We start from the raw sequence: 23910 nt of genomic DNA on the forward strand, positions 1-23910 counted from the left end.
TTTCTCACACCATTAATGTTAAAACTGCTCTCTCTCTCTCTCTCTCTCTCTCTCTCTCTCTCTCTCTCTCTCTCTCTCTCTATATATATATATATATATATATATATATATATATATATATATTATTAAAATCACCAATTCACACTTGCAAATACTTTTCTTCTCATCCCCCATCAGACCTGGTCTACTATATACGTGTCTAACTTATAATTTTCAACATTATTATTTTTTGTCATTAACATCGTCAATATTCCTAACAGAATGTAAGTACAAAATGCCCTATTTATTTATTGAACCAACATTTTTTAACTATTATTTAAAATAAGTGCTACTTTATTTGATTGATTACATTTCTTGACCGAGCCTTGACGCTCTCATATGACTACTAGTGTTCTGTTTTTTTCACCTTAAAGAAAAGTATACACCGTGTACCGACACGTGTGATGAATTCATATCATTATATTAATTCAAGGTAGTTATTACCAAAGTTTACATAACAACATCATAGTAATCAAACCAATTATAAGTTCAACCAAGCTTGCAAGAGAAATATGTTTTATATACGATTATATGTATACTTTCTCTCTTTTTCGATTTTTTTATATTATTTCACGTATTCATTACATCTGTGTTTAGATTTTCTCCATTTTCACGAAACGAGCCAAATATATGTACAAACTTTACGTTTTACGCGTCTTGTTCTCATAGTATAATAAAACGAGTCAAAATATGGTGCCGAGAATTGAAAATGATATCTGTCCTTCAAATGGGAGCCAAGCCACCTTTTACTATTATGAAAATAAAATAAAATTCCGTAATAATTGAACAACTTCATTATGATTATAAAAATGAGAATTTAGGCTAACACGTTCCAACTTCCACGCCTTTGTTCTTATCTCTTTTGTTTTCTGATACGGTGTGCTCTGAAAAAGTCCGTGCGCCATTCACAGTTTCACACCCACCTTCCTTTCGTTCTCTCTTTAACATCCTCCGTCTCTCAATCACCTCTACAAAACCATAATTCCCCTCTTACACCCCAGAACCGAAGAAGACCTTCATCGCAAATAGCTTAAAGATCGTGTGAGTGACTTTGAAAAGCATGAGAAAGGGCAAGGAGCAGAAGCAGAACAAGTTGGTGTGGATCATAACCACGCCTTTCAGAGTCTTGGGAAAAGCGAGGGATGCTTACGTCAGAAGCATAACGCAGTGTGGTCACAACATGAACTATAGCAACCCCGTTGATGCTGCTGGCAGATTCGAGGCTCTCCCCAGAAGCTACAGTGTTGCCACGTCACGCTCCGACAACGAGGATTTCGCCGAGCTTCTGAGAGCGGCTTCTGCCAGGACCCTGGGCAACAGAATCGACGTGGATTTAGTTCTGAAACAGCAGGCCCAGTCCCGGCCGCCCATTTCCTCTAATGGGCTTCCGAAGTCCACGAGCGTCGGCATGGGCCGGATCGACGAGGACACGCCTTATGATTTGTCTGAAGGAGACGTTGGCACCCTTCCCAAAGCGTATCCCAGAAGCAGAAGCTACGCTGTTGGAAAGACGAGTGCTGTACTGTGAAGTTTGTACACACTTTTGGATCTGAAATTAAAGTAGGTTTTGATTTCTTTGGATTCTTCTCCAGAGAAAAACATAATTGATTAATACATTCTGGTAATTCGATTGAGATTAGGTTTGATCGGAATTTGTTGTGGTTTGGTTTTTCGTTGTGGGTGGTAGGGACTGCTTTGAAGGGGACGGTTTCATGTAAAGTCGCTTTTTACTTTATTATCTTCAATATCTTTTTGGTAATTGGTACATAGTTTTTTTAATACATGGTAAAAAAAGTTTATATTCTCACCAAATTTATGGTTGAATATATTCTTATAATTATTATTTAAGGTTTAATAAACATATTACATAGATATTTCTTTAAAAATGAAGCACTTTTGTATATTTTTACTTGACAAAAAAATAGTTGATGCGGTAGTAATTTTAAAACTATGATATATCTGGCATGCAGACGGCATAAGAGAACTTTTGTAATTAATGTGCGTCTTTAATGAAGGATGGTACTCCGAGGAAGGAGTCAATTTAGTTAGAATGAAACAAAAGAAGAGTTACGAAATGAAAAACTGTACCTGACGTAAATTCTCCTCACTTCGTCACATATAGTATCTAGTTTAAATTTCTTTTACACATTTATAAACAACAATTGTTATATTATAATTTTTAAATATGGGTTAAAAAGTATGTTATGGTTGGACATTATAATATTACTTTAACATATATTTTAAATCTAATTCAATCTTATAAAACCGATTTTTAAAATAAAATTTGCGTTCCTTTTATATTCTAAATTGATTAAAAACAATCTACTGTTAATAATATATTATTTTAAATAAAATAATCAGGGATTGTGTCCTCCAAACCATTAACCCTCTTAGAATTATTTATTTTCATTATTTCAACTGCAACTTAAGAATTGCTGTCTTTCAGATTCTGATTGATATTTAAAAGCATATTTAGTGCCATAATTCCTATATCAGAGGCCTTATATATGAGGTAGATAGAATATCTTATTTAATTTTTGTTTTAATTGTAAATTTCATTTTGAGACTTTAAATAGTTTTTCTAACTCTTCCAATGAATTTTAATCCAATATTTTGTGTGTTATATTTAAAATATTACTAATTAATTTAAATTTTAAAATGCATTAAAAAAAGTATAATATTAATAATTATAAAAGACATAACTTTTATATCGGTAAAAAAAATACAAATATTAATAAAGAAATTTAACCATCATTCATTTTGAAAAAAATAATTTAAATTAAGCTAAGATACTTTATATTTATTTAATATTTTAACAATAAATTAGAAGAAAGAGTTTCAAGAGTATGAGTGGATTAAAATTTTCAAATGATTAAAACTAAAATAATTGTAAGAAGGAGAAAATAACAAATGGAATAAGAGTAATTAAAGTTGGTGGAGAGAGGAAGCACTGTGTAATCATTAAAGACAAATGCATCCTTTCACGGCATTGATTTTTGGCAATGATGTTCTGAAGGGTCAAATAATTGGGGTCAATAAGTTACTCGAACTAGGTTTTAATATGAATTAATTCGATTTGATTTATTTTAGTGGTCGATCATACTAAATTAATTATTAAATCTACCTAATTCATTGCCGAGGACAACTCACGAGTCAATTTTAACTCCTTTTTTTTTCTGAATTAAAATATAGAACTGTGTTTTTACTATAAATGGAGTAAAATGCACATTAAATCTCATAATTGATGGAGTTTTGCCCAAATTCTTACTTTTAACTTAAAAGAAACTATATTTTCAAATTTTATAAACTTCTGTTTACTGCAACCTTTAATTGTAAATTTCATTCTTACATAAAATTCTGAATAAATATTTTTTGAAAATAATTATAAATATAAGAAATTTTTAACTTTAATAAAATATTTATAAGATTTCCTAGTTTTTTTAATTGCAGTAAATAATTATATATAAAATAATTAATTATTAAGTGAACCATTAAAATACAAAAGATAAAAAGATAACCAACTTTTTATGAGTCAAAAGGCCTATAAGTGTCGTAGATATGTTTTGAGGTTATTCTTAATGTGAAAAAAAACTAATAATTTATTGTGGAATTTGGTTTTGACATGTTAAAATAAATAATGAGTCGTATTCTGAATTGTGAAATTGCATTCTTAGTTTACTTGAATGATTGATTTTCACTTAAATTAGGTCGAATGTGAAATATATTAAATTAGGTTGAATTGATTGAAATTTGTTTTCACTTAAATTATATGTGAATGTGTGTATAATCATGGTTAACATGTATTGAGTTTATGAATAACTTGAAATTAATTGATGAGCTCTTGATAATATCTTTGTAAGATTCCAATTGGGTAATATGCCACTAGTTGAGCTAAGAAACACGAAATTTATGATCATTGAAATGTTTAAATACTGAGAAGTGACTTAAAGAGTGTCAAATTACTTAAGTCAAACACTGTCGTAGTGTCGTCGAGTGCCACTTAGACAGTGGCCACTGACTTAGGGGCACTAGGCGCTACTTTTAAACCACCGAACGCATTCAAATAAGTGGGTTCCATGGACTTGTAGTGTTGAGCGCCACTTTTTAAGCTTTGGACGTCACTATGGTTGTTTGGTCCGAGTCATATTGGAAAAAAAATATAATTTTTGTTTCATTAACTATTTGATCGAGTTAAAAATTTGAAAATAAGTCTTAGACATATAAATTTTTACTTTGAATGGTTGAATATTTTAATAGAGGTATGTAATTAGAAAAGTTAACTTTTTATGTTTTTCATGTTTTAAGTGGTTTCTCTTTTGTGAGAAACATTTTTTATTTATGGTTTTGATTTGATCTTAGAATAAGAGAATATATATGATTATTTATAGAATTGTTGATGAATTCGTTGATAAATATGCATGTATATAATGATGTATGAAATTATAATGACTGATGACGATGAGTTTGTTAATGGATATGAGAATGTAATAGGGTGAAATCCATTGACAATATCTATCCGAATAATTGAGTCTAGAGATTTTATAACTATACGTTTGATTCCTTTTATGAATGTTTAAAATATACTATTTTAATATGTAATGAGATTAATTTTTATATGATTATTTATTTTATAAACCAACTTATCTTCTTTTTTGTTTTTGCTTTTATGTTTGTTTTTTTTTCTACAATGATCATATTTATTAACGAGTAAATGAGAAAAATATGTGTAGATTTATCTCATAACAAAGACGTTGATGTATAAGAGTTAAACACAGTTTCTATGAAAATAATTATAATTATATAGTTAGTTTTTAGTTATTCAAAAGTAAATTGATTGAAACCCTATTATATATTATTAGTATAATTATTTTGAATAACTATAACAATCTAATTATGTATTTATTTCTATACGAATTATTAGTTTATGAAGTTTTATTTAATAATATTACACCATTAAATAAATAAAATGTTACGTGTTTAAATTTAAAGTTCCAAAACATTATGTTTACTTCCATATTCCAAATGATGAAACAAACAAGAATCAATTTTTTTCAAGAGCTTTCTAAATAAGGGAAAAAATTAAACAAAAGAAAGTTGGTGAGTCCAATTAATAATATATTTCAAGATTTCAACCGACCTTTTAATATGAATATGGCTGTATCAGCCTATTAGTCCAAACCAACTTTGGATGGACGTTGGTAGTTTAATAGTCATATCTTTGTTGTTTTTTCAATTTGATTTAGTTTTATTCGTTCAAATTATGGATAATTAACTATACTTTTTATTTTTAAAATAAACATTCGTTTGATTTCTTTGAATATTTTATTTAAATTTTTCAAATGCTCATTTGACCTGAAACATTTTAGGTTTATTTTAATTGATAGAAATAATTTAATTGACTGAAGGTTTAAAGAGTTGGGCGCAATTTCGCTACAATGAATATTGACGGAAAACTTTCCGAGTCATATTTTTAAATTGTTAAATATTTGTTAATATTAAAATGTTTGTATATTCAATAATAATTAAAATATTAAATATAAATAAAAATAACAAAATTCAGTAAATTTTTAAATAGTTTTATAGAAAAAAATCGGCAAATAAAACAATTTCAATAAAAATACGTTTAAATTTTATTTAAAGTTTTGATTATATAACCACACACACATTGTAATAGTCTGAAGATTTTATAAAGCCATTGGACCCTAATTTGACAAGCCAGACCTATTAACCCAAGGACACTTGAACCTTGGGATGAGCTCTTTCCTTGCAAGTCAGATTTCATTTCACATATTCCTCTCTCTCTAGAACAGAAACCTTGCCCTAACTCAAATGCTCTGACTTCTCTCTAGGTTTCCAACCGATTGAATCCTAATTTGGTGGTGTTTTCTTGTTCCTGGAGTCAAGAGCTACGAGACCATCCGATTGGTTTTGCGTTCCAGCGGGTTTTGTACAGTTTCGCACGGTGTAGGGGGTACTGTTAAAGCATCTGTAAACTGTGTTGAGCAACCCACCAGGTAAGGGGAGCTAATTATGTTTCTGTATATTATTTGTATGACGTGTATGATGGATAAATTTTTGAAGTAAGTATGTCCTTATGCTTGAGTTGGATTCCTGTAACTTAAATTGAAGGTGTTTGGATACTGAGTTGGATGAACTATAATGTGATGTGTTGTATGTTCTGTTGGGTGTATTGATTGACTGAAATAATTCACTCTTTGAAGTAGTTACACGTGTGGAGACTGTTAGACCAAATTTTAGTAAGAAAATATATACTTGGATTTTGTTTAGTGGAAGTATTAACCTGAGGGGAAAAGGGGAGAAAATGTATTTTATGATAGAAGTGGTTAGTGTTTTATGTGGATAAGGAGATGCAGTAGAGAGTAGGAAGTTATGTGAAAATGGATTAAGAAAGAGAGAGTAGGGAGGGTCTCGGGTTAGATAATATAGAAAGAAAAATGGGTTTCCTTTCTCCTACGTAGAGGTTACATAAATTTAGGTGGGAAGATTGAGTGGTACAATTGTAGGGTGGAGTTGAACTAGAGGAAGAAAAATGGGTTACTGTGTTGCAGCAGAAGAAAAAGAGGATGAAGTCTTGAGGGGTTTAATGGTGTTATTAGTAGAGAAAGGGAAAGGTGTGGGGTAGGAGTTACTGGTTAAGCATTGGTGGTGAAGGGAAGAGCTTCAGATGAGCCTAAGGAAAAAAAAAAAGGAGGTGGTGAAAGGTCTATATTACGTGACCTTTCATGAGGAGGAAGTGATAGATTGTGGTTACTGTGAAGAGAAATAAAGAAAACTTGAGTAGTTGGGTCTGTGAGCAATGATGATGAAAGGAACGGGAGGTTGGGTATGCATGGGTTGCTTATCCAGGGATAGAATTTTGCATAGAATTTACGTGGGAAGGAAGATATAAGGTTTTATAAAATGAAAGAAGAAGAGGGAGTTAGAAGAAAAGAAAAAAGAGCTACGGTAGGTATGGGTATTAATATATTATAGGAATATTAATATAATATAGTTTTATATATAATTAGTAAGTACGTATGATATATATTATGTTAATATAATATATATATATATATATATATATATATATATATATAAAATAAAGTAAGGATAGTTGTTTTTTTATATTAAAAACGTGAGTGTTAATCAATAATTATATTACTTGTTGGTATGTATAAATTGATGCATTTTATGAGCTATTATGGGTTAGTTGGAGTTGTTTGGTTCTTGGTATTGATTAACTTAGGTTTAATTGTGGAGATGTTATTTTTATAATTTGTAAGTGGTGAATGATGTATATTGTTGAGATTGTGTATATGTTGATTTTGGTAGAAAGTATATGATTATAAAGTGATGAAAGTATGATCCAAGTTGTAAATCAAGTTCCATCAGTGTAGGATCTCTTGGTGAGATCCTTAGTGTTTTAGAATGAAAGTAGGAGCTCAGTCTTGGGGGTCATTCTGAAACTCCAATGGCTAATCATACTCGAGTAGAGGGATTAATCCATGTGGTGAGGAGTAGCAGGAGGTCTTAGTCTTGGGGGCTTCCAGTATGCCTCAAGGCCCGGAACAGGCTAACCTCGTGAGTGTGGTAGGGTGGGGAACCCAAGTTTCATAAGTCACCACGAGTGCAGGACCCGCCATAGCTCGACTATCATTCTGAAGTCCGGACGAGTCAAGTCTAGAAGATAACATGTTAGGATGTATGCCTTAAACTGCTTTGATTTAAATTAACTCTTGTATGTTATGTGCTTGATATGAGGCATGCTTTTATATAATTAGTTCACCCTTGCTTGTTTGTGGTTGTGTTTGTTGCATGCTTTTTCTTTTGCAATGATCATCCACTTGGATGTGAGCAGAGGAAGATGAGGTTTCTTTGGAGGTAACATTGGAGAGGAATGAAGATGATGCTGCAGCTTAGTCTCTCTAGGAATTCCATAGCTTTCCATGTTTCTAAACAATTCCAGTTCTTGTATTTTGAAGTACTTTAGTATACCTTGTTATATTTTAAGTTTCAAATTCTGGGCATATTTTGGAATACTCTAGTGCTTGAAGTTTTAATTTCTTAGTAAATTCCGGATTACTGTAATCCTATAATATTTTAAGTACATCTCTTAACTGCTTTCTAATATTATAATTTGGTGATGTCTTTGCTTATATATCTGCTATATATTTGGGATGTCACACACACACACACACACATATATATATATATATATATATATATATATCAAAATAATTTTTAAGTTATTAAAATAGTAATAATTTATTATGTAACATAAAGTGTTTAATATTAGTATTCTATTTGGTTCTTATTTTTCTTTCATTTGATATTTTATTCTTTTGTTATAATTTTTTTCAGTATTCACAACTATTTAATTATTGAATATTCACAAAAATTATTTAGATCTCTCATAAGTGTTTTTTATTCAATTACAATTTTTATTACACATGTTTTTTCTTTATGTGGTCTCATTCAAATGGTTTATTGCATTTTAAGAAATAAAATCCTCAATTTCATTAAATAAAATAGTTTACAATATACACATTTAATTATTTTTACTAATTTTTAAATATTATTATTTCTTTTATATAAAAGTGTCCTACTTGGTTTCATTTGGAAAACTTATTTCACCAATTTTTTTTTTCAACATTTTGCTATCGTCAGTCTTGATTGCACAGTTTGTGTCTTTGTACAATTTCGTTTAAATAATATATTGCATTTCAAGAAAATGCAATCTTAATTTCATCAAATCAAATTATTTATACCGCCTTCACTTATTTTTTTTTTTAAATATTTTTATCATGTAAAATTCAAAACCTAACATTGTTTATGTTTTTATAAAATTAATTTAGACACTTGTATAAACTGAACTTAGTTTAATTCAGAACTTCTATACAACTATTTCAATTAATTTCATCGTATATTAATCTATAAGAGGGTTCGACTTATTTTATTTTATCAAGGCTTTGTTCTTTTATAGGGATTTGAGGAAGAATATTTAGGAGAGATGATTTGAATGGATTTGAGGGTAATTATTTTTGTTGTTTTTTTGAGTGGATTTGTGGGTAATTGAGAGTGGATTTGGAAGTAAAGTATCTGAGAATTAGTGTAGGATTTGATTGATGTGACAAATTTTAAAAATTAGTTTAATTGATAGAAATTTAAGATTACCAAAATGCCCTTAGTTATTAAAGTAATATAAAATGTTATTTATTATTGTTATATTTAATTGTAAAAATGTTTATAAAGAGACAAAAATTATAAATAATTTTTAAAATTAATTTATAAAAATTTTAAAAATTATAATGTAGTAAAATGAATTTATTTTTAAATGTTATATTTGTTTGTAATATAATTTACTACTAAGTAGTATAAATCAATTTATTACGAAAGTGAGATTGATTCATTTTAAACAAACAAATAATTAAACAAAGTTATAATATTACATGACATAAAAAAAAAGTGACACGATTTAAACATACATATGCATATAACAAATCAAATTCTTATTTAAAATAATTATACATTCATATATTAAATAACATAGAAATATAAATCAACATAATACATTCCATTCATATATTGAACCCCGTCAAGCTACAAATAACCACCACTGATTCAATGATTCATATATATATTATATCCAACTTAACTTTAAAACACTTATCTCTTGAAGACCTTCAACACGTATGCACACTTCAAGCTGGATTAAGCAAAAAATTTCCACAAATGACGGGCACTAAGATTTTTCGTCCAATCACGTAACCAATTTGTCCTTATGTAGATGCTACGTTCAATTCTCAATTTACAAAATCACTCTTAAACAAACCTAACATGCAAACATAATTATATCAGTTGATTATATAAGAACCCCATTTTTCAATTCTTGCACAAGATTGAAAATAAGTTTGAATGTTACATTTTCAAATGTACCACTTTGCTCCCCTGATGCACCACAGTCCCCCACTTTCACAACCAACCACACAACCATGTCTTTCCTACCAATGCAACTATATAAAAAGTGTATAAAAAGTGGTTAAGAACTCATACTTAAACTATCCAAGTCATGAGCATTTGCTTTCATTTTCAACAAACAAAAACAAAACACCAATACAATACCAAGTACACACAATGATGGTGTTGATGAACCTCCACCACCTTTCGTAGCTCACACCGCTCCACGACGTTGCCAATTTCCACCACCTTCACGCACGTACGTCCACCACGTCACGATACGTCCAACCAGTCAACACCTGCATCACAAACGCACTGTCAGAACTCATCATTATTCAGCCACCACCAGCCACTCCTCTGCATGGACTACACATGTTTCACTCCTCATTCGCATTCTCTTGCTTCCTTCTCCACCTTCGTTTCTCATCAGATTGTTGCTTCATTCTCCACCTTCTTATCTCTCAGATGGCCTCCGCCACCTTCACCACGTCCTCCATAACAGCCTCTACCGAAACCTTCTCATTGCCTACGAAGAAGACCGATTCCAGTGCTTCTGTTTAGCACACACAACCACTCACCCCTCCCCGTAACCAAATTTTCAAAAATTTTCCTGGCCGTGTAACCGGATACCCCTTTGAGGGAATCGAATACTACTGTAACCGCATACGTCTTTGCTGTGACCGATTACGCCACCCTCTTCCTACTGTTCATGTCTTCTTCGCCTCTCAAACACGCGAATTCATCTTCATCTTCAACCCACAGCTTCTTCATGCCATCAACACGCACAACGTCCTTCTTCCTCCCCGTCTACAACCCTGCAAATGAAAACCAACAACGTGTGCTTGGACATACATCACACTATCTTACTAACCTCACCACTTTGTTTTCTTTGTCTCAGCAAAACAACCAACAAGTCTCCCTTTGCACACAACTTTCAACACTAGCAACCAATATATTATGCTTTTGATCACTCAATAAATAAAATGACCTACCCACTAGCAACCACATATATGAAGTCCGTCTTCTGGTCAATGGCGCTTTCATATCCATACTGCACTTTCACTATGTCTGGCTGCAGGAATCTTTGCTGTTGAATGGCTGTATGAAGTAAGGTAACATCAGCTGAGGAAAGCTCAAGAATATTTCTGTAACCACGCCACCACGCCAACCCAAGTACTCTCGTGCATGTACAGTAGTAAAAGTAAAAGCCCGATGTTATCAAATTTTTTAATATTAACTCCTTCGAATCGGTTCTGGTTACTGCACTATGCTAGGGAATCAGTTGTAAATGGTAAATTGATATACAAGGATGAAATTTAGCAAATAGATCGAGGGCACTCATGACTTTTCGCTTACAATCCATGCAAATCTCTTCCCATACGCGGGTGACGAAAATTCGATGAATTCTCTAAATTCATCGTCGCTGATCCATCCTAATCCTCTCAAACGAACAACACACCATACTGAAATCATCCCTCGCAATTTCGCATGAACAATGTTATCCGTTCATGCAAACACGACGTAAGTGTTAGCTATTGACATAATATAGGTTTACCAAATAACATTCGGTAATAATAATAAAACCTGTGTAACCCAGTTAAACCTAAAACACACTAAAAGCTTGTATGTTAACCCATAAACCTAATTGTAGACACGCCTATTAAGTAAATTAATTTCGTAACAAAATTTTTACATATATATCTCTTTATTTCTTTGCCTCTTTTCAATATATCATAAAAAGTAAACTAAAAGTCAAAAGCAAATATTACATGTTTTAATTTATGAATGAGATTAAATTAAAAAATGAATTTTAAATTTAATTCAATATTATTCTTTATAAGATAAAATATGTAATTATATACTAAAATTTTATTTTATTTTTAGTTGGTATAGAATTTATATATTTTTAATAATTCATTTTAAATTATATTATATTTTAAAATAAAAGTGTTATTTTATTATTAAATGAAAGATTCTCTGTTTCTATGTCATGGTCACCCTTTTGTGATATCACTTCGTATTATAAATTTGTCAAAATTCTCTTAAAAGAAAAATAGTGTTTATTTGTCATGACAAAATAAGGTGGTTCCATGAAAAGTTCCACAAATGATTGAACCTGTTTGATTAAACTCTTTTTTCTTTCTTAAAATTTGGATCAAAATTGTATAGATTTAAAATTTAAATACTTATTTAATTTCTATTTTAGATAACTTTGTTTACTTCAGATTTAATATTTTTTTTAAAATTTAATTTTAATTTTGGTAGATTTTGTTTATTTTAGTTGTTTTTCTAATAATATTTAAATGATTAATAGATAGTGAATATTTTATATTACATATCAATTCAAACCTTTTGTGTTTGTTTTTAATTTACAAAATTATCTGTGTCAATCTAATATGATATTATATGTCAGTATAGTTTTATATGTGAGTGTCCTTATATTCGCTACTTTTATTTATTTTTAAATTTGAATTAAATTTAACTTTTATTTAAATATTATATTTATTAAAATTTACATTTTTGTTATTATTTAAATCTAAATTAAAAAAATAAAAAATTTAGTAGGCCAAAAATAACGGATAATTATCCTCCACAATTTTAGACTATCTAGTCCAATTTTCTTTACTGTATAATTTTAAGCGGTCTTCCTCTAAAATTATTTTTCCTCTTATCCCCACAAGAAAGCAAAAACCATCACGCAGTTGTCATAATAAATGGGATATATTTTTTTTATCAAAATATAAAATAAAATTTAATAAAAGCTTTGCAAATATAGTTTTTTTTTTTATAAATTTTGAGACAAATGACAAAAGAAAAATAAAATTAAAAGTGAATTATATTTAATTTTTTTAGAAAGAGAAAAGTATAAAATAAATATAATTATTCTTGTAATAAGGAATATAAAAGAGAAACAAAACTTTATTAAAATGATAAAAAAAGAAGAGTAATTAAAATTAAATATTAATTCTGCAAGTAAATAAAAGAGGTCACCTTCATAAATAGCATTGTTGAATCCGTCCCTGTTACGAAGATCAAAATCCATACGGAAATGATAAGGGAGTAGAAAAGCAATGTGGGACAAGAAACAAGCTCTGATTCTTGAGTGCAAGCCCGATTTCGCAGTATCTCTATGGCGGTTATGGATTACAGAGGCCTTCTGCTTCTCCTTATTCTCTTTCTTCCTTCATCAAACTTTGCAACGTCTCACTCCATAGTGCGCTTCCTTCCTGGCTTCCATGGACCCCTTCCTTTTCTACTTCAAACTGGGTAAGCTAACCAAGATTCTCCATTTAGGTCATTCATGCTTTTCAATTATTCAATGAAAATTTAGAATAGATAGATGTGATGGAATTGGAATCAGGTATGTGGAAGTGGGTGAAAGTGAAGCAGAGGAGAATGCAGAACTGTTCTACTATTTTATTGAGTCGGAGAATGACCCCAAAGGGGACCCTCTTCTTCTTTGGCTAACTGGGGGACCCGGTTGCTCCGCTTTTTCTGGGTTAGTTTTTGAAATAGGTGATCATTTTCTCCTCATAATTATTACTTGTTAATTCCACTTCCAATATTTTTACAGTCTCTATATTTCATCAACTATTTTTCTAATCTATTTTAACAAGTTATAATAAAAAAATATTATTATCGGAAAACATAGCTATAATATTTTCCAAATGAGTTTTCTAAATTTAACTTGACTAACCGGATCAAGATTATTTTTATGTCAAATTTGTTTTATCAATTAGATCGCCTGTTATATTATATTATTTTCTATAACTCTTTATATTCTTCATTATTGATTTTTTAATGCAAAAAGATATGTCATAATTTTTTGGAATCTTGCATGAAAGGAAATTGCAATATGGTTATCATCTTTCTAATTAATTGATGCACAGTTAAATAATGGCATAAAGAACAGTGAAAACCTTAAATATTATGATCTGGAAATTCTGTATGGGAAAAATATGTAATTTCTGCAGCCAGTGATTCTGTTAACGTGATAAACGGGGAAGTTTTTCGATTAAAAATAGCTAGATTGCTTGATTAAATTCTAATTACGTATTATTATTACTGTCATCTGGGTGGTTTTGCAGGTCCACTGTCCTTTGAAAACCAGGAATACAATGGGAGCTTACCTAATTTGACATTGAAGCCACAATCATGGACAAAGGTTGAGTATGCATGCATGTCTAGACACTTGTTGCCTGAATTAGATATATTAATTGATAACACTGATTTCATTTGCTATGTACTTAATCATCCTTCTACAACTTTCTTTGTTATGATGAGTATAATTATTTTATCCAAATAAACATAAGCTTAACTACACTGTTTAAATTTTTGCTTGATTATACTGTTTATGTTTTTGTTGGTCAGGTAAGTAGCATTATATTTGTGGATCTGCCAGCGGGTACAGGCTTCTCTTATCCCAAAACAGAACTTGCTGTTAATCAAAGTACCTCCAAGCTTGTTCGCCATGCTCATCAATTTCTTAGGAAGGTACATTGCTTAAATTTTCATTGGCTTAAAGTGTCAGTGGTTTTAGTTGTCTTTGGAAATTTAACAAATCAAGTATTTCATATAAAGTCTATCAAATTTGATATTCTTTCGGCTACATTTCTCTGTACTTAAAAGAATTAAGTGTTCAGGAAAAAAAGTAAAATGAAGACTAAATTTACTAATTTTAGAAATGAAGAAACATAATTGACTGAGAATATATAGCATAAATTTTCTACTGTTCCAGCTTAGAAAAATGAATGTGATGACAAGTGGAATAGTTTGTGACAGTTATGTTGAAATTGTGTGTAGTGGCTAATTGATCATCCGGAATTTCTCTCAAATAAGGTGTACATTGCTGGCGACTCATTCTGTGGCCTTCCTATACCAGTTATTGTTCAAGAAATTTCATACGGTATCACACTCACTTAAGAGTCAAATAAATCGAATACCAAAATTGAAACTAAGATTAAGAAGCACTTAATTGTGACATTGACAACTGACAAGTAGCACTACTTTTTCTCCATATCTCATTACTATCAGGAAACAAAGGTGGTATCCAACCATGGATAAATCTCCAGGTTTGTACAATTAATTACAACTATGATTTGTAAATAAAAAAGTTCTATATATTTCTCTCAATTTCTCTTATTGTTATATAACACGTCACCTTTATTATTATTATTATTTTTCTTGTTATTATATGGGACAAGTTATCTATCTGCAGACAAATTTGAACAGCTTCCATAATGATTTCCTTTATAGAGTATAAAGGAACCAGGATAGAACCAAATTATATTTTTATTAATTTAGCATGTTGATTAACAGGAACCTTTTTTTTTTTTTCAGGGATACATTCTGGGAAATCCCATAACAACATCCACTGAAAAAAACTACGAAATTCCGTTTAATCATGGCATGGCACTCATTTCTGATGAACTCTACCAGGTGATTTTGTTTGTTCTTTGTTTATTTGGTAGAGTCCAAAAGGTGAAATGCTAACAAATTTTATAATTTACTGAGTGAACAGTCACTGCAAAGGAATTGCAGAGGAGAGTATCAAAACATAGACCCAACAAACGCATTTTGTGCAAGGGACATGCAGTCCTACGAGGAGGTTAGTCATACTTACAAGGACAAGTAATTATTAAATCTTTTTCTTTGGTTCTTGAAAGAAAATGGAGTTGTATTAAATGTGGATTGGGACCATAAGGAGAAGGAGGAAGCTGGTAATAAATTGTTGGTTTTGGTCAGTCTATTTCAGGAATTGCAATTGGGCATGTTTTGGAACCCGATTGTGAGGAGTCTGCTCTGCGTAATCCAATTCAAGATACTTGGAGCTGCAGGAGGTCTCTTGCTCATGAATCCTATCCTCTCACAATGCCACCTTTAAATTGTAGGGTATATTTTCATACCCATAAAGTTACATCTTTCTGAACTAGTTTAGACAACTGCCAGGTGTGGTTAGCAATGAGATACTTTTATTTAAAATTATTATTTTTTTTAAAAAATACTATTCTGAAAAAAAAAAACCCTGAAGTGGTGATAGAGATTCCGACTTCACTACAAAAAAAAAATGTGGTCATTATAAGAAGCACAACTTTATTGCATAAAATAAACCAAGTCAAAATAAACGCGTGCTTTTAACATATTTCACTTTGAAATTTTACATCTAATAAGGCCACTTCTCTATTTGAGTAATCTTTTTAAAATTTACACTTATCAATAAATTTTAGATAAAATGACTCCATATAACAACGTAACTACAAACAAGCTTGATTGAAGTACAATATTAAAATGAAAAATAGTACACATATACATATATATGTATAGATATATATATGTACATATATATACATATATATACACATGTGTATATATATACATATCTATATATATATCTTTCACTCTTTTTTTAAGAAATACAAAATTTAATTTTTGTTAAAACCATTTTATCTCTATAATGATTATCAAATGGTGATAAAGAACCTTTTTCCAATTAAATATTATATATAAAAAAAATGTCATTCTCACAAATAATGAATACCCAGTTCAATATTTTTAGAATATAAAGTCAATCCCTATAGATACAAACATATGTTTAGACTAGTGACCATTTTTAAGAAAATTACATTTTAATTTAAACACACGTTAGAAATTTTGATAAATATCCTATGCATTAGGTCTCAAAATTGATCATGCATTTGGTAACCCAAATCACTTTAAAAACATTTTATTTTATTGAGTTTCCATGCGCAGGCTCATGCATATGTCCTTTCTAGCTATTGGGCCAATGATGATGATGTCCGCAAAGCACTGCATATTCGGAAGGTAGATAAATATTAAATGTGCCTACCTTTGTTTAAAGTGTCAGCAGAACAGAAACTATGTCTCATACAATTTTATATATACATTTATGCTGCAGGGAACTAAAGGGAAATGGAAGCGCTGTAACTATGATATACCTTTTAAGACTGATATCTCTAACAGCTTCCAATATCACGTCAATCTCAGCAGAAAAGGCTACCGTTCATTGATATACAGGTCAACATTACTTTCTATATATACACTTTCTTTTCTTGCTAAATGTATCTGATTCATTGTTTTTCCTACATATGTATTATTTGTGTTATTTTTCGATTACAATTACTGTTAAGATATATTGACATTCAATGAAATAATTATAGGGCATATAACCAGAGTGAAATTTCAATCCAATCATAAACATCTAATAGACAACTGATATTATTTTTTCTGAATCATATACGGCTTATTATACATTTACTTTTCTTTCTTTTAACATAAACTAGGTAGCATTTTTTGAGCGTTCAAATATTGTTTGTTTGTTAATAGTGGGGATCATGACATGGTAGTTCCATTCCTGTCTACACAAGCGTGGATAAGAGCTTTAAACTATTCCATCGTCTCTGACTGGAGGCAGTGGTATTACAATGGCCAAGTCGCAGGGTATGCCCTAACTCTGGAAAGTGATACAAGACAATGTTCTGTTGGGATAAACATCTTCTCGTGTTCTTACAAAAAATTATTGAAAAAGATAGAGTAAATTAAACATTTTAAAAACGAAACTAAAGTAACAGTTCTATAAAGTGCTTGAGTTGATTTTAGTCTGTTATAAAGTTCAATACATATTTGTATTTTCTTGCCAAAAAAATTATCCAACCATGTCATTGATTTATATGAAAAACTAGACTAACCCCATTTTGTTGACTAAATTACTGATAGATACACGAGAACTTACTCAAATCAGATGACATTTGCGACTGTGAAGGTAGGCACAATTCCAGCTTAGGCAACAATATTCTAAGTAATTAATTATATTGTAAGAATAACACAATTGTGTATAGAATAATAAGCTGTGTTGTTGAGGGGTTTACTTGCAGGGTGGAGGGCACACAGCTCCGGAGTTCAAACCTGAGGAATGTTTAGCCATGTTCATGAGATGGATATCTAATAAGCCACTCTGAGCCTAGGGCATGCCAAAAGAACAACCAGAGGAATAAATGGTAAATTTACGATGTTATACATATATTTCTTAAACTAAAAATGAATTGGATTGTACTGTTTAATTTTCTTTTATGGTTTATGTTATCAGAAGTTTTATTTTGAATGATAGTTGCTTATTTTAAAAATTGAAACTTATATTTTTGTTTCTTCTTTCATATATTAATATTTTATTGTGAAAAATTAAATTAAATTTCAATTTATTAAATTGTTAGACATATATGATATAATTTTAGACAGTACATCTCAACCTTCGTTCCGTCTTGAAAATCCAAAATATATTATATTATGATCCATGACCTAAAAATATCTCAGTTTTCATACTCTGAAATATAGTTTCAATTCCACTATAAAGTATGATGACACATACACGTATTAATAATTTGTTATATTGTAAAGGTGTTGGAAGAAAAACCCGCAATTTTATTATGTCACTTCTAATTCTTATGGGATTGGACTTTTCTCAGGGTAACTTTCACATTCCAGGCCATCCACAGTCTCCATATGCACTACCATCGTGGTAGTTAAAAAAAATCAATTTTTCTCCCTTGCCGTCACGTGGTGAATTAGCTGATATCCCCTTAACGTCTATGTGTTACGCCATGAATGAATAAAAGTAAAAAAGTATTTTGGATCATAAAATCTAAAATTTTTCATAGAAAAAAAAAAGATTCAGATTGTATAATTCAAAAAATTCCAAATTTATGTAATACAACTTTTTTTGAGGCAAAAAATGACTTTCAAATTAAGTCAAAGAAACTTTTAAATTAAAAATCCAACAGTTAAATAACTTTCATTTGTAATAACCTTTTCATGATCCAATAGCTTTTTTTCATAAAAAGGAATTTTCAATTACACCCAAAAGTAAATAAGCTTCCAAGTTACACAATTCAAAAGTATAAAAATTACTTGATTGTATTTGAAATCAAAAGTGATTATTGAATTGTATAATACAAAAGTTCATAAACTATAAGGACAAAGTGAGAATTTTCATATTTCTAAAATGTAGAAAGAAATTAGGAGATGCTTAAAGAAATCCACTACGTTCCAAAATGAAATATAAAAACGTAAAATAAATGAGACGTTGCAATAAAATTGTGGTATGTACGAAAAAGCCAACCCGCACACGATTTGCACCATTTGTAGGACTTTTTTTTTCAAATTATATGTTAACATTTTTGGTAAACTTCATTACTTTTTGAATCTTATTTATTTTGTTTAATTCCACTATTAACAAATAATTTAATTAGATACCTTAATTTATACATGAATACGATGCGTTTAAGCAAACAAGTGATGAACGAGAACCGAAAAAACGTTTGTTTATTTCCTATACTTATATCCGTAACATGTTGGCATAAATCTCTTCATCGTTTTTTTAACGATACACAATGACAATGTACAACTTTGTCAGAAGGGCATAATTGGTGCTATTGAGGTATTTATGCTACCAAAATTGATTAAATACAGAATGTGAAGAAAAATGAATAATTGAAGATAACGACAACTCTACAGGCTCCTACATTTTACTGTTTTACATCACCGAGATTTTACGGAGATAAATATTACAGATAACACAAATATTATACAATATCTTCAGTTACCTTGTTTAACTCCTCGATTGCCACGCAAATGGAGATTGATGATTTAGATTCAATCAAGGATACCATTGAAGCTTTATGATTCCAAAAGTGCTAAATGTTACTCCACAGCTTACTTTTCATGTAAATCTTTTTTTGGAAGTAAATCGGACCTCCTGAACCATAACCTGAATCTAAATCCTAAAACCAAAGGAAAAGTAATCAACATCAGCTATATGGAAATTTTGTGTGGGGGTGTTTGTGCGTATGCCTGTTGGTTACATCATTTAATTATAGATCCCATAACAAAAGCATCACAAAAGTAACGCACCAACTACATTTTTCTATGATGACAGTTAACTTCCAACTGAAAATGAGACTACCAATCCTACTACTGGCCATGTTGAACACTAGCTACCCTCTCACACAAACAAGGTACAGATTGATATGAAAATTTAATAAAATGGAATAAAGATTACCAATGGGATTTCTGGAGAAGAACTTCAACACCTCATCAATGACTATAACCTGCATAAGGAAACAAAGGATAGTTGACATGAATAAGTAGCACGACTCACCTTCTCGGGAAAAATCCCCAACGATAAAAATGACAAAGTAATGGAATTGGGAAAGTTAAAGAAAACTACATACAGGTAACGAAAGATACAGGACAACTGTCCAGTCAGCCAAAGATAACGGTGTTACCTGTAATAACATTATGAACAGGATAAACAGGCAGGTTGTCACTTCAGAAAATCAAATGTGCATCACTGCTTTAAAAATACTTACAGAGAAAAGAATCGATAGTGGGTGAACATATAAGATTAGTATGTGAAGAAGCATAGTTATGATTATAGAAGCAACAAGCCACATGTTACTCCAAGGAGGGATAACCCTGAAACAGACAAACAGATATTTTTCACACCAATTAAAAAACTGTTACAGCAATATCTGTTCTTTTATTTCCCAAATATAATTCAACAATAAGAGACACAATTCCTATTGTTTGTAGTATACATATTCCCATTAAAAACAAAGGGAAGGTTCTTAGTATGAATTTGATTTCCCAGATTGACTAGCAACTGATGCTTCTCTAAGGATTTCAACTTATTCCTCCACAATCACAGGGCATATATGAATACAATGTTCAAACTTTGTAGTCCTCCAGTCCTCGATAAAAACAGAGTAAAGTAGAATAACCAAATACAAAGCTTCGTTCCTAAAGAAGATTGATATTAACAAAACACGTCGTTGGCACTGTTATCATAAGAAAGTAAAAATAAATTCCAAAAAAAAAAAATGATACGATAAGAGACAAGTTCCTTAGGATTTTATTGTGAGAACCCCTATTATATGAAAATGATAGAACTTAGTAAATTTATTTTTATACCGTGAATTTACAAATTTAGTTCTCAATTGAGATTTTTGCCTTGTTAATCATATATAAGTGGTTTGCCTATGTCCTATATTCTGAAAATTCATCGTTTTTCAATGTCCGTGTCTTGTCTGATAACTATATTGGAGTTATTGCTTCCTGAGGTCGCTAACAATTAACAGAATTTCCACCATCTCTCTCAATGTGGTCCAGTGAAGGGGGTATAATGTCGATTACATCATTTTACTAATTTCACTCATAATATATTCTTCCTTCAGGTTTAGTGACCCTGATGAACCTACTGACCCCATAAACTTAAGCTGATGGGTGAAAGCACGTGAAAGATTTTATATTTGTCGTCATCCTGATCTCATCCTATTAATATGAAGGAAAGGAACCATGAAGGACCAAAATCATATAATTAAGTCAAATTAAATTGTATAAAATTACTTACAGAAGAGATTGATTTTCACTGAGATTGTTCAAAGCATTGAACATCTCAACAACGACAAGCACAGTCATTGATACAGTAGATGGATGTCGATCATCAAATATACTGCATGGATAAGTTGTCTCCCTGGTTGGGCAGCTATCAAAATTCATCTGGAAGAAGAGAAGAACTTAATCTAAGAATATCCGAAATAGATTTATTAATTATAAACAAAAAGAAACATTCATACCAGAATAAGCACAGCCAATTTTTTTTTTAAATAAAGCCTTATTAGTAGTACCTACAACAAAATGTATTTTCCAGGACTGAAGCAGAAAAATTATCAAACAATCTCATGTTCACAATGTATGTGTTTTTTTATAGCAAGTATTGTAGTTGCGTGTCAACAATGATTTTTAACTCTTTCTATTATTGAAACAAGTGATTTTCAATTTCAAGGGCGTCTTGCTACTTTCGAGATAATCATGTTAATGGTTTCTCATTGATCTTATGGCTGTTTGAAGGGAGTTTTCAATTCTGATAAGGAAAGGGACTCAGCAGCCTCGCTGATTGTTACTTATTTTTATTTTATTTTTCTATCATGTTTGTGTATTTCTGTCTTGGAGGATATCTTATCCTTCATGCAGTTGTGCTTTCCCTCTTATCTCTAAATTTTCTTTCTCTACAAAAAAAATATTACATATTGAAAGATATAAAAGCCAGATTGAAGTTGAAATATCCATTTTGCTTATATCTATTTTCCATTGCTTTTTGCTATAATTATTCTGCAGTCATGGAAATTTGGAATTTTTTTAAAGTTATTTCCATACATCAACTGCTTATAGCCTCACATCACATTTCCTCACGTGTTATCATGCTGTGTGTATAAGATGCTCAAACAAAGGTACAGAGACCACAGGAGAGGAAATGATAATATCTTACCAATTCTGTGTATGGAAGTTTAGGGCCACCATCAGAATAAACAAACCACCAAATAAAACCAGCAACAGTAGCAAGGCCAACATAAGCTGCATCATACACAAAATAAACAACATCAGGACCACGCATCTACTTTCCAAAAATCAATTGAAGAGTAAATGACTAGTTGAAATACATGTTTGAAACTTATATTATTACGTGAACATATTATCACTAGGAAAATATAATACTATATTTATCAATTCATTATATTAGTAGAGTCCTTGGAGTAGTTGAGATACACGATTTCCAATATATCCTTTCATTTCGTTTCCCACTCTTTATTGCAAAAACTGGTTCAAAATTATGGAAAAAAAGACTTCTAATAACAAAAAAGAGTAAAGATGATTCCCAGGAATTCCGAGACTGGATTCTCCAACTACATCTGAGTTCCATCCCATCTGAAATAGCAAGGTAAAAACTCCCTCAAAACCACCTTTTAGTGACAAATATGCTTAAGACCCATTTGGATCGGTTGGGCATTTTTCTCAAATTTTGTTATTTCAGCTCAGTTTATACTCTCTTCTTTGACCTAAGAAAGAATCCTCTGTGACTTTCAGCCTCAATCGACAGATTTTAAACTCCACAGTTTCCTAGAATAAGCTTGAGGAATCATAGTTTCTGATTTGCGTAGCCAGTTGACTAAAAAAAATGCTTCTTTAAGATTTGAAGACAGGGTTTCCTCTAAAAGTACAGGTGCGCAAAACATTCATTATATTAAAATTTAATCCAAATTCATTCTGATCCAACTAAATTGAAGTCCACTTTAATATATTTAATTCAAATCCAACCCAATCCAATATTTTTGGATTTTAAGAAATTCAAAATAAATGTTTGGTTAAGACAATTTTTTGTTGATTTCGACCGAGACATCTTTTATTTCATCGACAAATTGCTTGTTTTTCTTTCAATTCTTATGTAGCCGTTTCCTTTGGATTGTTCAGAAAGTAAAAACTTTTAATGAATCCAAAATTCACTAATTAATCCCTGAGGCAAGATACCTAGGACCCTAAACCCTTCACCACCTTTGCAATTAGGTGTACTAGCCGCAGTGTATTTTGCCCCAAACTGTAAACCTTCAGAGTATTCTACCAACCACGATCACATTGAGTTCTCTCATTGCCCAATTTTCTCTAGATTTTTTGCAAGCAAACATGCATTTTTGCTCCTTTTACTGGAACTGAGATCCAAAAGGGATAAAAATTGCCACTACTGGATTGGTAGCTGTTATTAATAAAGGTATATGTTCTATTAATGATTCTGTAGGTGGTAATGATAATTATTGAGACCCAGTGGTTAAGGAAGGATCCGTAGGCAGAGCTTTCAAACAAACCAGTCCAACCCATTCAGATTGGTAGAAAAATTAAAATTGCTACCGGTGTGAGTATGGGCAGGCTACAGATTCATTTTTTAAAATGAAAGTATTGTAGTACCCTATCCATTGCCATCTTTACAGAGAAAGCAAGAAAGGGGGAGTGTATGATGGGGAGGGTTTGAATTGTAGGGGTAGTATAGCTCAGGGTCATTCCTTGGTTTTG

General features: G+C 30.8%; 3 protein-coding genes across 4 annotated transcripts in view; 2 read left to right on the forward strand and 1 right to left on the reverse strand.

Annotated features, from left to right (window-relative positions):
- Positions 1-855: 855 nt before the first annotated feature.
- On the forward strand, positions 856-1798 carry LOC124829752 (uncharacterized). The gene has a single exon (XM_047303315.2). It carries the CDS (start codon positions 1100-1102, stop codon positions 1565-1567), a length of 468 nt encoding a protein of 155 aa, XP_047159271.1. The 5' UTR covers positions 856-1099; the 3' UTR covers positions 1568-1798.
- An 11214-nt stretch (positions 1799-13012) lies between these two features.
- On the forward strand, positions 13013-18167 carry LOC124829741 (serine carboxypeptidase-like 7). Of its 2 annotated transcripts, XM_047303310.2 has the most exons (14): positions 13015-13263; positions 13358-13512; positions 14085-14161; positions 14368-14490; positions 14800-14902; positions 15031-15068; positions 15337-15435; positions 15518-15604; positions 15742-15888; positions 16747-16818; positions 16913-17031; positions 17341-17454; positions 17731-17776; positions 17889-18167. In XM_047303310.2, the coding sequence occupies exons 1-14, from the start codon at positions 13127-13129 to the stop codon at positions 17970-17972; spliced, it is 1401 nt and encodes a 466-aa protein (XP_047159266.1). In that variant the 5' UTR covers positions 13015-13126; the 3' UTR covers positions 17973-18167. The 2 variants fall into 2 exon arrangements, with proteins under 2 accessions (XP_087963390.1, XP_047159266.1); XM_088107264.1 differs by lacking the exon at positions 17341-17454 and having other exon boundaries at positions 13013-13263.
- Positions 18168-19306: 1139 nt separating this feature from the next.
- ECA3 (endoplasmic reticulum-type calcium-transporting ATPase 3) overlaps positions 19307-23910 on the reverse strand; it is a 28635-nt gene continuing 24031 nt past the window's right edge. Inside the window, exons 29-34 of the mRNA XM_047303311.2 lie at positions 22337-22422; positions 21419-21567; positions 20379-20484; positions 20241-20294; positions 20069-20117; positions 19307-19790 (exon numbers count right to left, since the gene is read on the reverse strand). Coding sequence (XP_047159267.1) covers positions 19723-19790; positions 20069-20117; positions 20241-20294; positions 20379-20484; positions 21419-21567; positions 22337-22422 — 512 coding nt within the window. The 3' untranslated portion in view covers positions 19307-19722. The remainder of the gene's footprint in view (positions 19791-20068; positions 20118-20240; positions 20295-20378; positions 20485-21418; positions 21568-22336; positions 22423-23910) is intronic.

Source organism: Vigna umbellata, chromosome 2 (assembly GCF_029865625.1).
Source record: "Vigna umbellata cultivar VRB3 chromosome 2, Vumbellata_1.0, whole genome shotgun sequence".
NCBI classification, from domain to species: Eukaryota; Viridiplantae; Streptophyta; class Magnoliopsida; order Fabales; family Fabaceae; genus Vigna; species Vigna umbellata.

Coding starts and splice junctions, on each gene's coding strand:
- LOC124829752 (XM_047303315.2), top strand. CDS start 1,100: ATGAGAAAGGGCAAGGAGCAGAAGCAGAACAAGTTGGTGTGGATCATA.
- LOC124829741 (XM_047303310.2), top strand. CDS start 13,127: ATGGCGGTTATGGATTACAGAGGCCTTCTGCTTCTCCTTATTCTCTTT. Junction 14,162..14,367: donor AGCCACAATCATGGACAAAG/GTTGAGTATGCA, acceptor TTTGTTGGTCAG/GTAAGTAGCATTATATTTGT. Junction 17,032..17,340: donor TACCGTTCATTGATATACAG/GTCAACATTACT, acceptor GTTTGTTAATAG/TGGGGATCATGACATGGTAG.